We start from the raw sequence: 15,217 nt of genomic DNA, 5'->3' as shown, positions 1-15,217 counted from the left end.
AAACCAGTTACAGTGAAGTCATGCTGGTTTACCTATTACCCTATTGGTAAGGCAGCTCCAAGTGTAGAGGGGGAATACACAGCAGACATCACCTGCATCACAACAAAGCAATAAAAAACGAAAGCACCCAGAGGTGTGTGTATGGTATGATGGAACCAAAGACAATGCCACAGACCTACAGCTTGGTTTTCTTGAGAGTCTCAGTAAAATGTGGAGCTAAACCACTGAAAACCTAACCATGACCTACCAACCTGACTTGTCTGGTGATAGTCTGGCTGTTGAAAAGATAGAATTTGATATGTATTAGTTAGTTAAAAGCCTACCCCAGGACAGTGTGAATTCTCAACCATATGTTTCTGTGCAAAGCAAATTCCTTATGAGAGAGGAGATCAGTAAGAATGGCTGTGCATTAATTTCATATAGAGTTATAACCACAATGAGGTGGTTATAGAATCAAGGGAGTGGGGTTTCCTATAAAACAGATTTGAATACTATATTGAAAGCATAAAGAGAAAACTGGAGGCTTTTGATCATTGCTGACCTCATGTATACTGAAACAGGTTTTCTGGGACCCGTCCTACCTGCCTCCTCTCTCATATCAGTGCTGCTTAAGTAAAGCAATTTTTGTGTAGTTAATATTAGCACAAAGTCTTTTTCTGCTCCCCTGCTTCCTAGCAACCAAAGCAGAGTATCTGCTTGCCAATCTACAGTTGGTTAAAAAAAAAAAAGAAAGAACAGAATCCCCAGTGAATCTGCAATAGACCTGAAGCAGTGGGATGCATCCTGTAAGCTCCTTGCTGATTTCGTGAGTGTCATGTGTGATCTCCAGTGTCAACCATCTGACCTTGCTGTACTTTCGGCCACAGGCTAGAGAAGATGTGATTCACATGCTGAAGACAGAGAAAACCAAGCCTGAGGTTCTGGAGGCACATTATGGATCTGCAGAGCCAGAGAAGGTGCTTCGGGTCCTGCACCGAGATGCCATCCTTGCTCAAGAGAAGTCCATAGGAGAAGATGTCTATGAGAAACCCATCTCAGAGGTAAAGCAGAGTACCAGCTAGAAAGAAACTGCAGAGAAACTGCCCCTCTTCCTTTTATATGCTTTAATGTTTCCTCCCAAATACAAAATTGTTATGCTCTAATATAAAATTAACTACAGTTAAGTAATTCATGTGCTGTACTAGATAAGTTCTGATAGGATTCTCAAGCTTTTACTTAAACATGCTTTGGGTTTGAAATATAGTTTTCCACAAGATTAGGAAAGTTATGTGCTCTTGAAATACGTATCGTTTTGCTCCTCTAAGAAATAGCATATTTAAAAATTTGAGGGGCTGATTAGTTCTTACATTGAGTTTTCAGGATTATTATAAAAATGATAACCTAACTTTAGATTGAATTCATTATTGATAGTTGTGGTTTAATACCACTGCTTTGAGAGTATCTTAAAATGTCCTAATTTAAAATGTCTTATGTGAATTCCAGTGATGAAGACAAAAAATCTCAATGAAATAATATCAATTAGGGCTATAATGAATCATTTTATGCAAGATTATATTAGGAATTATGGGCTATTGTTATTATCTATGACATGACATTTAAAAAATTCTCCCATGCTATAGTGGAAGTTCAATGTCAAATTAGGGTTCTAGTTTAATGGCTGTAGCTACACTGATACTTCAAAATTCAGCTTTGCAATCAGTAGGATAAACTAAAAAGTAGAAATTAAAAGTCAGAGGAAATGAGTTTTAAATTTAACTTTTAACCTAAATCAGTGGCAAGATCCGGTTTAGATAGTATTCGAAACAGATTGACAGCTCCATCGTTTTCTGATTAATGCAAATCTTGACTCTCAGCTTTCCCTAAAATGCAACCAAAAAAAAAAACAAAGGCAGAAAGAAAGTTTGTTTGTGGGGCAGGAGTCAGATCAGGTAACAGGCTGTTTGGGATCCAGCTGTGTGTGGTTTTTACAGAGCCTACTTCAGCTCACTCAACCTTGGTGCCTTATCTGTGGGGTGAGGGAGTGACAGCCACCTCACAGTGGTGCTGTGAGAACTGAGTGGAACAATGGCTATAAAGCTTCTAATGTAGCATCTGGCCGGTGCTAGATACTCAGGCACTACTCAGGCCTGGGTTAGGAGATGATAATTATTCATACCCTCAAGTTCTTCCTCCTGTGGGTGGGGCGGGGGTGAGGAGCAAAATACATACAGCTTTACAATGAGGAGGAGGAGGATGATGATGACAGTGATAAAGCTCAGTTTAGGCTTCCTAATTCTTTTCTTCCTCAACTAGGGCTTGAGGTGACTTCCCCAATCCCCAGGGAGAGGTAGGCCACCAGAGCAGACACATTTACCAGAATCACCACCCCTAATCCACTGAACTCTGAAAACAGTACACAGAGAGGGGCTTCTGATGACCACCAGGAGATGTACCTGGACAGAGGAGGCCATGCAGAAATGCTCAGCTGTGAGCTGTCCTGGGATTGGTGACACTAGACCTGCTTTTCTGGCTCTTTCTCCTCTCAATAACCTCTTTTAGAGACAGGGTCTTACCATCTATCCCAGGCTGGCTACATATCCATACAAGTATTTATTTTTCTGTCTGGATATGGTAGCACATACCTGTAATCCCCATCATGACTGAGTCATGTTTGGACCAAGCTGATGTTCTCCTCTCTGAATCCCCTTTAGTTTGCCTCCTTTTTCTTTTAACGCAAGCCCAACATCACAAAGTATGGGACATGTTTAGTCAGACTCCAAGCAATGTCAGCAATTCAGTCTGTCACCAAGGAGTGCTTCTGACATCTTATCCTGCTTTCCACAAATTAAATTCTCTAGTCTCCATGGACTGTATTAAATCACCTGGAAAATCCTAAGGTTTGCATCCTTAAGGGAAGGGCTATGGGTGATCTCATGGGACCACTTGAAGGATTATGGCATGCTCATTAGCTGTGTCCTGGGTCCCATTATCCTCTGTGTACAAGAGTCACCTTCCCCTCTCCTGTCTCCACTGGTACCCCCATTCCAATTCAACAATTAGCCTTATCTTAAGTGCCCCCAAAGCCATGCCCCTTCTGCGTAAGCCAGTTTGGTTGCTAAGACCTCCTACGCTGTCTTCAGTTGATTTCTCTTTTCCTAAATTCCTCAGTGCTTTGGAGTTAAACCTCTGCAGACACAAGAGCTATGGTCCTTTAACATAAAACATGCTGAAGTTGTTTCCTTTCTCAAGTTTGTCCACTTCTGGGGTCCCACAAGACGGCTTAGCAGGTAAAGGTGTTTGCCATCAAGCTGGACAACTTGAGTTCAATCCCTGAGACCCACATAGTAAAAAGAGAAGACTGATTTGTGCAAGTTTTCCTCTGACCTCTACACTAGTGTCTTAGCATGGGGACCCTCACATGAGAACACACACACACACACACACACACACACACACACACACACACACACACACAATTAATCAAAAATGTAATTAAAAAGACTTCTAGGAAGCTGGACTTGGTGGTACATGCCTTTAGCCCCAGCACTCAGGAGGCAGAGGCAAGTGGATTGCTTGAGTTCCAACCTAGTGTAACATAGTGAGTTCCAGGCCAGCCAAGGCTATGCAGAGAAATTGTCTTGAAAAACAAATCAAAACAAAACAAAAACCATAAAGAAAGGGAAAAAAAAGAAAAACAAAACCAACCAAACAAAAAGGACCTCTAAGTATGTTCTTTCTTTCCTTGGCAAATTCTTGGCCTTTCCATTTTCCTCCCGTCTCTTCAAATGGAAGTTATGTGTTCAGAATAGTAGATGCCCATTACAATTGCACTGTTCTTTAGCAGCCATTCTTCTGTGCTGAACCACCTCTTAAAACTCAAAAACCCAAAGTCAGGACACAGTGTGTGATTCGTGAATCTGTAGGGCCCATTGCTCAGGGAGTCGATCTTCAGACACTGTCTAAGTTACACAGCGCCAAGAGAACAGCCACTTCCCTTTTCTTTTAGGACCTCGATATCATTAAAACAAAACAAAAACAGAAACAAGAAGTAACATCTGACAGAGCTTATCTGCTGCTAACTGTGTAAGTTTCTACACAGTAGAAATGTAGAATTTAAGATTGGAAGCTAGCACCTCAGAAACACTATGCAGGAATGCCTCAGCAACTTGTAGACCGAGGCCAGAAGACTGTCTTTCTCATCATGTAACCACAATTGCAGCAAACTATATGAGGTGTGCTGAGGTGAAAGTTATCCACAGAAATTCCAGTAACCTACTCCAGTGACACAGCCCAAGACTATTGCTGCCTTAAAAGCCCACTTGGTCAAGGCCAAGGCCCGCTGCTCTGTGCCGAGGCCGCACCAAAATATTTGATATTTCTATGTGCTATGTTTCTCCCCAGATGTCCATACACACAGTATCTCTTGGGATTTCTCCATCTACCATCTAATTAATAATGCTATCATCTTCCCATATACAATTCCTTGAGATCTCAGGAGAGGCTGGGACTTCCGAGCACAATGCATCGTACTATGACATGCAGGATGCAAAGTAAATTAAAAGACCAGCCCATACATGCTTGGTTCTTCATTCCAAAGAGAGCCTTCAGATACGTCACTTTCCTTAGCTGGAAGGATGACAACACAGGCAGAGCTGTTCTTCAAATACTTTTCCAGACTTGTCAAAAGGCCCTGAAGTTTAACTGCCTACCTGTAAAGATCTAAATGCTGTGGGTCACCAGTTAGTATAGGTCTTTCAACCAGTTTCCAGCTGCTATCTGCTCCAAAGCGAAGAGAAGAAGACGAGAGGGTGAAATATCCTTCCTTTTATTTTGGGTCCCCGAAATGATGCATTCACGATGAATGAATGCATCGTGCGTCTGTAAGGAGAACCATAGAGCAAGCTTAAAAAGGGTGAGCAGAAATCTAGAAAACAGCTCCAATGCTGGTACTCTGCACAGCTCTGCTCCCCAGAAGGGTCAGGGAGTTGTTAGTGGGATTGAGAACGGATTTCAATATGTCTATGCCACCTGGAATACTGGGTTCAGATAAGATGGTGAGAAGTAGAGGATTTCATTTTTCCAGAAAACATGGCACAGTGTCAAAGCATTTGCTCATCATAGATGGGTATGGTGCTGGTGGCATCTGGTCAGAAAGATGCTGCTAACATCCCTGGCTACACGGGAGCGAGAGAGGCAGGGATGCTGCTGTCCAGTCCCACATGCACAGCCCCACAGTGAGCGAGCTCATCTCAGCTGTGCCAGATCAAAGCCGTGCTGGACTTTGAGAGAAAGAGTAATGGGTAGGAGAGGAAGTGCTGATATTGTAAGATTCCGTCCCCTTGAACAGGCATTTACTGAGCACATACTTTGTGCAAACAGTAGACAGCATATTCAAACTAAAGAGCTGATGAAGCCATGGTTTCATGAAGTGGGATACTCTGGCCACAGAGAAGCAGCAGCCCTCTGTAAGATTTGTAAGACCTTGTGCAGAGAAATATACTCTTTTAAATGTTCTAAAAAGCCTCCCTACATTTAGCATGTCTTGAAAAAAATAGGAGTGTGGACCCTTCCTATATTTTCCCTAGAAATTTAGGTAATTACAAGCCCTATATTATGACAGTGATAATTACTACCCAGAAGAGAAGTCTGGTACATGTGCATGGTGAGATCTTAACTTTTCTGAGATTAGGAAGATGTTATCCACTTTCTGTGAAATAATGTAATCTCCTAAAATTCAAGGAGTCTGCCCAGAAGGCCAGCAGGTAAATTGTAGCATTGTGTAACTGGATGTGACAGTACAAGCCTGTGATTCCAGCACACAGGAGGCCAGCCTAGGCTACATAACAAGATTAAGTCTCAAACCAAAAGTGTTAGGGTTATTACGGTTAGTTTGTAAAGCCCGTTGGCATTGAAAAAATACCAGAAGACGGTGGCACACCATTTCCCTTTCAATGTTCTCGGTGAGGTCATACGCCCCTAGGCCAGTGTCACAATGTACAGTTGCTGCAGATGAAGTCGGGCATTAAGCTCTTTCCTGGCTTTGCTCACTCAGCTGGACAGACTGGAGGAAAAGCAGAAGGAGACGTACCGCCGCATGCTGGAGCAGCTGCTGCTGGCCGAGAAGTGTCACCGGCGCACGGTGTACGAGCTGGAGAACGAGAAACACAAGCACACTGACTACATGAACAAGAGCGACGACTTCACCAACCTGCTGGAGCAGGAGCGAGAGAGGTAACTTGCACACAGACACCACACCGGCCACCTCTGGGTCCCCGCCATTTCCTGGGATGGCGCACAGCAGAGGCCAGGCTCAAAGCAGTAGCTGGAGCAAACTAGGCAAGAGAAGGAATTGAAAGGGATCCACATAGGAAAAGAAGTCATACTCATATGGAAAAGGAGTGGGAGAGTGGACAGCCCTGTCTCATTACTGACGTCAGAAGGATTGCTTCAAGTTTTGCTCCATTTATGATGATGTTGACTGTGGGTTTCTCACATAGAGCTTTATGTTGAGGTATGCTCACTGTAGCTTGATACTCTCTAAGACAGCAGTTCTCAACATGTGGATCACAGCCCCCACAGTAGCAAAATTACAGTTATGAAGTAGCAACAAAATACTTTTATGGTTGGGGGGGGGCGGTCACCACAACATGAGGAAGTGTATTAAAGGGTCCACATCATTAGAAAGGTTGAGAACCCCTGCTCTATGACTTTCATTGTGAAAACATGTTGAATTTTGTCAAAGGCTTTTTCCGCATTTACTGAGATGATCATGTGACACTATAGACAGGTGCCCAGGGTCTTATTCTGGTTTCTAAATGGTCTGTTATGGGGGTAGGATGCTGGAGAGGTAGGGGAGACTTATCTGAGATTATCATGTGACTGTGTTTGGGGTGCACATAAATATTATGCAATAGTCTCACCAGAATGTTAAGAGCCTGAAAATCATAAATCTGGAAATAAAAGTAGGGGGTTTGTATATGAATTTGATCAGTGAAGTCCCAACATTTGAAAGCCTTCTTATACATTGACTATGATGTAAATTGAAATAAGTTACATTACTGAAATAATGCAAATTTTTCTTTGGGGTTGAAATCCAATTTTTCAGAACGGTACATTCTCACCATTAATTATAAGTGAAACTTCCTCATAAATCCCAGTGTAGAAAAACCTTAATATTGGTTGTATATAAATTACTACCTTTTTAACTTTTAAAAGGTTGCATGCTTTTTTTTTTTTTTTAACTGTATGTGTATGAGTGTTTTGCCTACATGTATATATGGGTACCACATGCACGCTTGGAGCCAGAAGAAGTCAGAAGAGGGCCTCGGAACCCTTGGAACTGGAGTTGCCCATGATTGTGAGCTGCCATGTGGGTGCTGGAAACCAAACCTTCATCCTCTAGAAGAGCAACAATTGCTCTTAACTGCTGAGCCATCTCTCCAGCCGTAGGCTGCACGCTTTAAAACTTCAAGAACCCAAACAAACACCGAGTGTGTTCTACCATGACCCACCAGACATGGGTCCTGGAGCCCTGATTAGGGGAGGTGAGGGAATGAAGAAATGACAGACACAAAGACACATGTATAGAAAAACTGATTAGGTGGGGTGTGTGCACTCTGATGGAACAGTACCTACTACAGCCACGGCCTGGAACCTTAGCATGTTCATTATGCACTGCACAGGGGGAGGGTGGGCTAGTCCTTGTAGTTCTCTGTGGGCAGCTGGCTTCGCGCTGTAGACATCCAGGAGGAGGAAGCTGCACTTGCTCATTTTTATACAAATTGGTGAATGGTTGACATTGCCCAGGAGGAAGGCTTTGTCATCCCTCTGCCACTTCTCTGGGGCTGAGGCATTGGAGTCCTCGACATGGCTCTCCCCATGTCAACAATACACATTCCCTACAGACTTCACTCATTCAGGGCCTCCTGGACTCCTAGTGTTGACTCTACACATTTGTTCTTTGTAGCACTGTCTCTTCAAACCAGAGACATCCAGACAAGAAGCAAAGACACCCTCCTACCCCCCAAGTTGTAAAGCTTTCTATTTCGCAGTTGGACTCACTCTTTTTTTTTTTTTTTTTTTTTTTGGTTTTTCAAGACAGGATTTCTCTGTGCAGCTTTGCACCTTTCCTGGAACTCACTTGGTAGCCCAGGCTGGCCTCGAACTCACAGAGATCCGCCTGCCTCTGCCTCCCGAGTGCTGGGATTAAAGGCGCGCACCACCACCGCCCGGCTGGACTCACTCTTTTAAATTATGTTTCTCCTGTCCTTCAGCCAAATGGTTACCTCTTTGCCTTCTACAGTGTTTGAAACCACTGACATTGAACCACCTGTAACCCCAGCCTTTGGGAGGTAGAGGCAGAAGAATCAGGGCCAGCCTCAGCAACATAACAAGTTTCAAGTCAGGCTGGGCTACATGAAACCTTGCCGGGGGAAAAAAAAAAAAAAAAAAAAAAACAAAGCCAATAAATGATACAGAACAGGTTGCATTTATAAAGATTTTTAAAATATGTAATTGGTAATGTTACCTCTTACTGGGTGTAGTACTTCCCCCAAGGAGGGAGAAATGAAAGAAAACAATGAAGTTTTATGCCCTATATTCCTAATTTACAGTATCATTGTGTTTCTTTTAAACTGCAATAAGGCAAGGCTGGCTGGCTTCATGTTTGAACAGATGAGCTGGTTTGGCATTTCTGGGTAACCAGGAGAATAAGCCCCTACCCTCAGTCTCTGAGAACTATCTCGTCTTAAACCATAGACCCAGTGAAAAAAGTCCGGTGTGTCCAGAACATGACTGATGGGAACCCCTGCTAGGGCAATCAGGCCTCCCTCTCCCAGCTCCCCAGCCTCCCAGCAATTGGGAGGTAGAGGCAGGAGAATCAGGAATGCAAGGCTAGCCTTGGCTACATAGTGAATTAGAGGACATCCCAGGGCTACCTGAGATACTACCTTAAAAACCTAGGGGCTGGAGAGAAGGTTCAAAGGTTAGAAGCATTTACTGCCCTTTCAGGGGACCCTAGTTCGGTTCCCAGCACCCACATGTTGGCTCAGAACCATCTGGAACTACATTGTCAGGGCTTCCTATGCCCTTTTCTGACCTCCACAGGCACTGAACACGGTGTGTACACCACAGTCACACATATACATACGTGCAAAGAAAACACTCATATACATGGTTAAAAAATCCAAACCAGAACAAACAGATATCATAAAGCAGGTTCTAAACATAATATAAATCCATGTATCTGCAACAGTTGTCTGGTTAGATACTTTCTGTAGGAGTACTGTCAGGAAAAACATAGCAACTTGTTTGATGCTAACTTTTTAAAAATATCTGAAATTGGAGCCAGGCGTTGGTGGCTCAAGCCTTTAATCCTAGCACTCGGGAGGCAGAGGCAGGTGGATCTCTGTGAGTTCAAGGCCAACCTGGGCTACAGAGTGAGTTGCAGGAAAGGCACAAAGCTACACAGAGAAATCTTGTCTCAAAAAAAAAAATCTGAAATTGATGGATATGTACATGCGATATAATGATAGAGGTAGTAGGTGGGTAGGGGAATCTATGGGAGAACACTGGCCCAACACAATACAAAACCCAGGACGTGATCTAGGGCACTACAGAAATACATAACATAAAATATCTGAAATGGAGCAGTTCAGATAATTTTAAAGCACTGGTATGAATTATTTTTGAACACTTTGTAAACTGTTTAGAACCAGCTGTCTGTCTGGCCTTCCTGTGATTTCTCTGTTAAAGCTGACTGAGCGAAGTGGTGCCAGTTCACTCAGAGTTGGTTTAATCTGGCTGTGTGGGGGGAAGGACTGCCTCTGCTGTTTTCTTCTCTGCTTGGCTACTTTCTGTGCTGTGAGAGTCACTGGGAAACTAGCACATGATGGAGCACCCTTTCATGTTCATTCTACAGTATCCGATTGGTTTATTCACCATCTGGTCAACCCCAGAAGGACAATTCTTATCCTCCCCATCTTGCGGGGCTGTTTAATGAAGGGTCACCTTTCCTGAGCAAAGTACTACATGTATACAGTATAAGGAGTCGGGCAAGTTTAGAAATCACAGCAAGCCCTCCATACTGTCATCAGCTGACATCATAGGGGAATGTCACCCAGCTTTCATGTTAGGGAAGAACTCACCAGGGATTTTAGTTTGCTTTTGTCGATACTTCTTTACTGACTGAGCCACCGTGCACCTGTACCTTCCTAAATAACCCAACATGCTCCTGATGACTTAGGCTAGCATTCTGAATTCCTCTCACATTTGCAGCTGGCTCTCTGGCAGTGGAGACTTGAGGAGGTTTGGAAACCATGAGGCTAAAATGCTCCGGGTCAATCCTCTTGAAGTGAGCAGTTGCGTTTAGATCTTCTGGGAGCTGGCAGGTTGCCCATGTTGTAGCCTTGCCTCTCTGGGTTCCCCAACCTATCTCTCCTGACTCCCCAGCCTTTTTCTCCCTGTCTCTGGACTCCCTCTCCTTGTTCTTCAGTCTCTTTCTCTCCAAGTTTTCATCCTCCCTCTCCTGACTCCCTAGCATCACCTTCCTGGCTCACCAGCCTCCCTCTTCTTCCTCCCTGTTCTGGTACCCTTGTCTCTCTCCCTCCTGGAAAGCCACATTTCTGACCATAAGCTGGAGACCTAATTGACCATGCCAAGTCTTTTGTTTGCATCTTTGCTTGCTTTCCCTTCTCTTCCTCCCCAAAAGCTTTTTTGTTAGTGATAAACAAGCCGCCAAGGAGGCATCCTTCAGATGCCTCTCTGTCTACTCTGAGCTGCGCAAGGAGGAAAGTGGTACTTCAGGTCCCAGTGGCTTTGTCCTTGTTCACTAAGTTTGTTCTGCTGGGTGTAGGACTTTGAATGCTATGGATGGGTAAGGTGCCACTTCCCCTGCCACACACACACACACACACACACACACACACACACACACACACACATACACGAGCAGGGACTCTCCTGCCACCTGCATTATTTAAACTCCACTCTCTTTACTTGTCCTTCTCCACCAGGAATTCTCCCTTTTTTTCTGGAAAGTGGTTTAAGTTAACAAAAAGGGAACCAGGAATACAGGATTAGTTCCAGGTATTGGTAACAGTCCATATCCAAACATTTAGTGAACACAGAAACCCTAGGCTTTGGACGTTGTCAAAAGCTTCCAAAAGTTCCTCTAATGGTACGAGGCTGGATTCATGTAAATTAGTACCTTATGCAAAAATGGTTTGGTCTCTTGGGGGGAGGGGGTTTCCCTTATCCCTCAGGTTCTTGTGTTCAAATTCTATTGAAGAATCTTAAAAGGCAGAATTGAGGTTGTAAGAAAATATAAAGAGAGATATTATCATTATAGTGGTGTCTTAGGACTATCAAGACAGCATCTTTCCTAGAGCAGTCTATTGATAGACTAACCCTGGAACTAGTTTTGAAGCTGATTTTGAAGTGCATCTACAGTATTTTACTTAGGGTGCATTTTACTGAGGGTGACTATGTGGTGAAGCTGAGGGTGTTCATGGGAGAGCTAAATAAAGCCTAATCTAACCCTTGCTATTATCCCTTGAGTGTAAAGACAATATATACAGAAAGTTTTTTTCACTTTTCAAGGATTGTTCAATTCATATGGTACAAGAGCTCCACAAATTACTACAAATGGACATTGTGTTGTTCTGTACTTTCTTTATTATGTTAAAAGATTGGCCATAGTTTATTACCACCATATTCTTCATATTTGCCTCTACACAGAGTCCCAAGTTGGAAAGAGAAAACAACATGAAAAAGGTAGTGGTTTAATTTGGAATTTTAGTAATAAAGATGAAAGGACCTTGCTGCATTAATTAAAATAAAGATAAATTAAGATAATTTTAATGGATAAAGAAGGCTTCCTTGCTTAAGTAGCATACTATATTCAGTTTAGCCCATGTTTCTATTGGCCTTGATCTTTGAAGTCATAGTTCTGAGCAGATGAGATCACCTCCAGAGTTTGGACTTTATCCTCTGTCTGAGCTGCATGTCTTGTGATTGCAATCTTAAGCTTCGCTAGAGCTGCTCCAAGAGTGTCAGACTAGAACACAGTTACATCAAAACAAAGTGCGTGTGTGCTGTCTAAATCTATTTGCAGGTTGTAAAGCTTTTGGACTTTACAGGCTCAGCTGGAAACAACATAAATAATGACATCATCATATAATACTGCAGCAAAGCTTCCAAGTCCACGTTCATTGTTTTGAAAGACGGTACAAATCGGCATCTCAAGAGAAACACTTTTACCTGTGCAGTGGAGAGTGTCCAGAGTAGGGACCTGAGTGGAGGAGAAGGCCCCTTTAAATCATCGTGAGGTAGTCTGTGCTACCCTACTTGCTCAAGTAGGAAATGACCTCTCAAAACCTACAGCTTCTTTAGGACTTAAAAAATAAAAGATTTATTTTATTTTATGTGTATGAATGTTTGCCTGCATATATATCTGTACATCACATGCATACAGTGCCCACAGAGGCCAGAAGAGGATGTAAGATTCCATGAAAGTAGAGTTACAGGCGAACAAAAGCCACCATGTGGGTGCTGAGAATCAAACCAGGGTCCTCTGCAAGAGCAACAATTACTCTTAACTGCTGAGCCATCTCTCCAGCCACAGTCAAGACCTACAATGCCTGAGAACTTGCTCTGTGGTCTGGCATCACTGGGATGTTTTACATTAGAAAACATCCGAGCCGTCTTCTCTGAGCTTAGCACGTGACTAAAGTGTTATCAACCTTTCTAGTAAGATAGACACATACACCACCTTGTTTACTTCTTGCAAAACTGTACTGTTGATTCTCGTCTCCACTGGCAAATGGGGAAGTAGATTAATTTCCTTCCACCAAGTTCCCTTTCCAGCAGATAACTGCCAGAGTCAGGTGTGAAACATAATTTTTTCTGCTTTCAATTTCTGACCTTCTGAATAAAGGAATGTTTTATTCCTCCAAATGTATGGAGGAGGGAGAGAGAGGTGGCTTGGAAAGTTGGTCGGACATTGCCTTTATAGAGCTTATACTCGATCAGGAGACTTACCACCTACAGTTAGTGTCCTACTGACCAAGAAAACTGCTGGGGATACAGTTTGGGAGTGGGCTTTGTTGTTTGATTTAGTTTGGTGGTGTGTGGTGGTGGTGGTGGTGGTGGTGGTGGTAGTGTTGTTGCTTGTTTGTTTGATTTTGAGACAGATCTCATTGTCACCTGGAAGACTGGCCTAGAAGTCACTATGTGGACTAGGCTGGCTTTGAATTCACAGCCATTTGCATGCCTCTGGCCCGTGTGCTGGGATTAAAGGAGAGGGCCACATTTCTGGCTTAGAAACAGCAGTTTTTAAGAAAGAAGAGGAATTAAGAGTTGAGAAGTCTAATGACCAACCTACACAGGCTGGGAGGACCCCAGGCAGAAGACTGCCTGTCATCCTGTCATATCATCCTGTCATAAAAATGCAATGAAGGAGGGCTTGAGCAGGAGGGACAGGCTGAAGCAGTGGCTGTGGACGTACAGCAGGGCCTCCACAGCTACGACAACAGAATGTTTGACGCAGGATCTTTCAGAGCTGAGAGTTCCCTTAAATCTTCTTCGGCAGTTTCTTGTGAATATCATTCTCAAAGACTGGGGACTCACGAGTCTGCTAGCAAAGTTGTGTCTGAGAGCAGGGATAAAGGAACCCTGTAATACAAAGGATGCCACTGGAGAAGGCTGGTCCTCAGAGTGAAAACAAAACAAAACAAAACAAGTGAACATGTGCATAAGACACTGTTTTCAAACATTCCTGAAAGCAGTGGCAGCAGAGTAGAAGATGCTCAGTGTTGTGGATTACACAGTTTAATTGACAGAAGCCATGATACACAAAAAAGATCAACTTCAAGATGGGCTGTTGACCCAAGGAAATAATGTGTTTGTCTACTCTGGCTGGTGGGCGAGCGGGTGGAGCACGGGATATTAATACTAACCCAAAAGAAGCAGTTTCAGACATTGAAGGAATACTTTCTTCAGTCATGGAGGCTTGGATGAGTAGTCCTGAGAAAAATGTCCCTTCACAACATAACGTCTCACATGAAGCTAAAACTTCTCAGTCAGTCGTATTAGATCAAGTCTCACTTTGAAAGGCTGCCTTTGGATTCACAGGGCTGAAGCTGCGGTAACCTCTGCCATCACATGGCGAGCAGACAGCAAGGTCGTGCTAGAAAGTTCTTTGGTGATAACATCATTGCCTTTCCAACTCTAAGACCCCTCAGTAAAGAACACACAGGATGAGTTTGAATTTAAAAAGAAGTCCAAACATTTTATATTATTAGTGGTCTACTCTTAGACCACCGAAAATCTGAAGAATCCACAGTTGTATTCACTTCTATACAGTCCATGTACATTGTATTACATACTTACTTAAAGCTTATAAATATTTTTTAGCTTATTTTAAATATTCAATTTGACCAAAAAACGGGAAAAAATCCAAGGTCTCTTTTAAAATTCAGTCTCTTGATTGTGGACTCCTGGAAAATCCAAAATAAATTACATACTTTCCTCTTCCAAGAGGGAATAGCCAGGGTACAATCACAATCAAATCAAAGCAAAACCACAATTCAGAAGAGTGAAAACTTAATCTGGGATTCACTCATGATATTCTGGGCTCCAAAGGGCTGAGAAGTCCCACCTCTCCAGCTCTGCCATCCCCAGCACACGAAGCTTGTCTGGTAGGATCAGGTCAGCTCTACTCCATACCTATTGCTGTCCTTGGTGGTCATCCAATGGTCCTGTCATTTCTAATATGCTGGGGCAGGAGCTCAAGGCGGGAACCTGGAGGCAGAAACTCAAGCAGAGGTCATTGAAGAATGCCACGGACTGGTTTATTTCTTCTAGCATGCTCAACATGCTTTTTTATATACCCCAAGCCTATCTGCCTAGGAATGGTACTGCCCATAATGGGCTAGGTCCTCCAACATCCATTAGCTGTCAAGTAAATGCCTAACAGCCACGCCCACAGGACTGTCTGATGGAGATAATCCCTCAGTTGAGATTCACTACCTCTCAGTGGTGCCACAAATTATCAATGACATTATTATTTGCCTATGTTCTGTCATAAAAGTACTGGAGAGCAGTAGTAGTAACTGGGTCTTTTAACCTAGTGATTTCTGTTACCTGTCCCATTTGAACAGCCAATCAAGATCAACTACTGACTAAAAGGAAAGTTCTCCCACTAGAGAAGAGTCAATAGCTGTCATTTGGGTTTTAGAAG

General features: G+C 43.2%; 1 protein-coding gene across 3 annotated transcripts in view; it reads left to right on the top strand.

The window, feature by feature from the left end:
- Positions 1-15,217, top strand: part of Filip1 (filamin A interacting protein 1) — a 172,380-nt gene that overhangs the window by 116,905 nt on the left and 40,258 nt on the right. For 2 of the 3 annotated variants that reach the window (XM_052715154.1, XM_052715145.1), the window contains exons 3-4: positions 867-1,040; positions 6,032-6,210. In XM_052715154.1, the coding sequence (XP_052571114.1) occupies positions 867-1,040; positions 6,032-6,210 (353 nt within the window). Of the gene's footprint in view, positions 1-702; positions 786-866; positions 1,041-6,031; positions 6,211-15,217 lie in introns of those variants that run through there. The other variant, XM_052715164.1, reaches the window with a different exon arrangement.

The sequence above is a fragment of the Peromyscus californicus genome, unplaced genomic scaffold, assembly GCF_007827085.1.
Source record: "Peromyscus californicus insignis strain IS unplaced genomic scaffold, ASM782708v3 Scaffold_11__1_contigs__length_118956290, whole genome shotgun sequence".
Classification (NCBI taxonomy): domain Eukaryota; kingdom Metazoa; phylum Chordata; class Mammalia; order Rodentia; family Cricetidae; genus Peromyscus; species Peromyscus californicus.
Note: the sequence above shows the minus strand (reverse complement) of the source record. Positions and strands in the feature narration are given on the sequence as shown.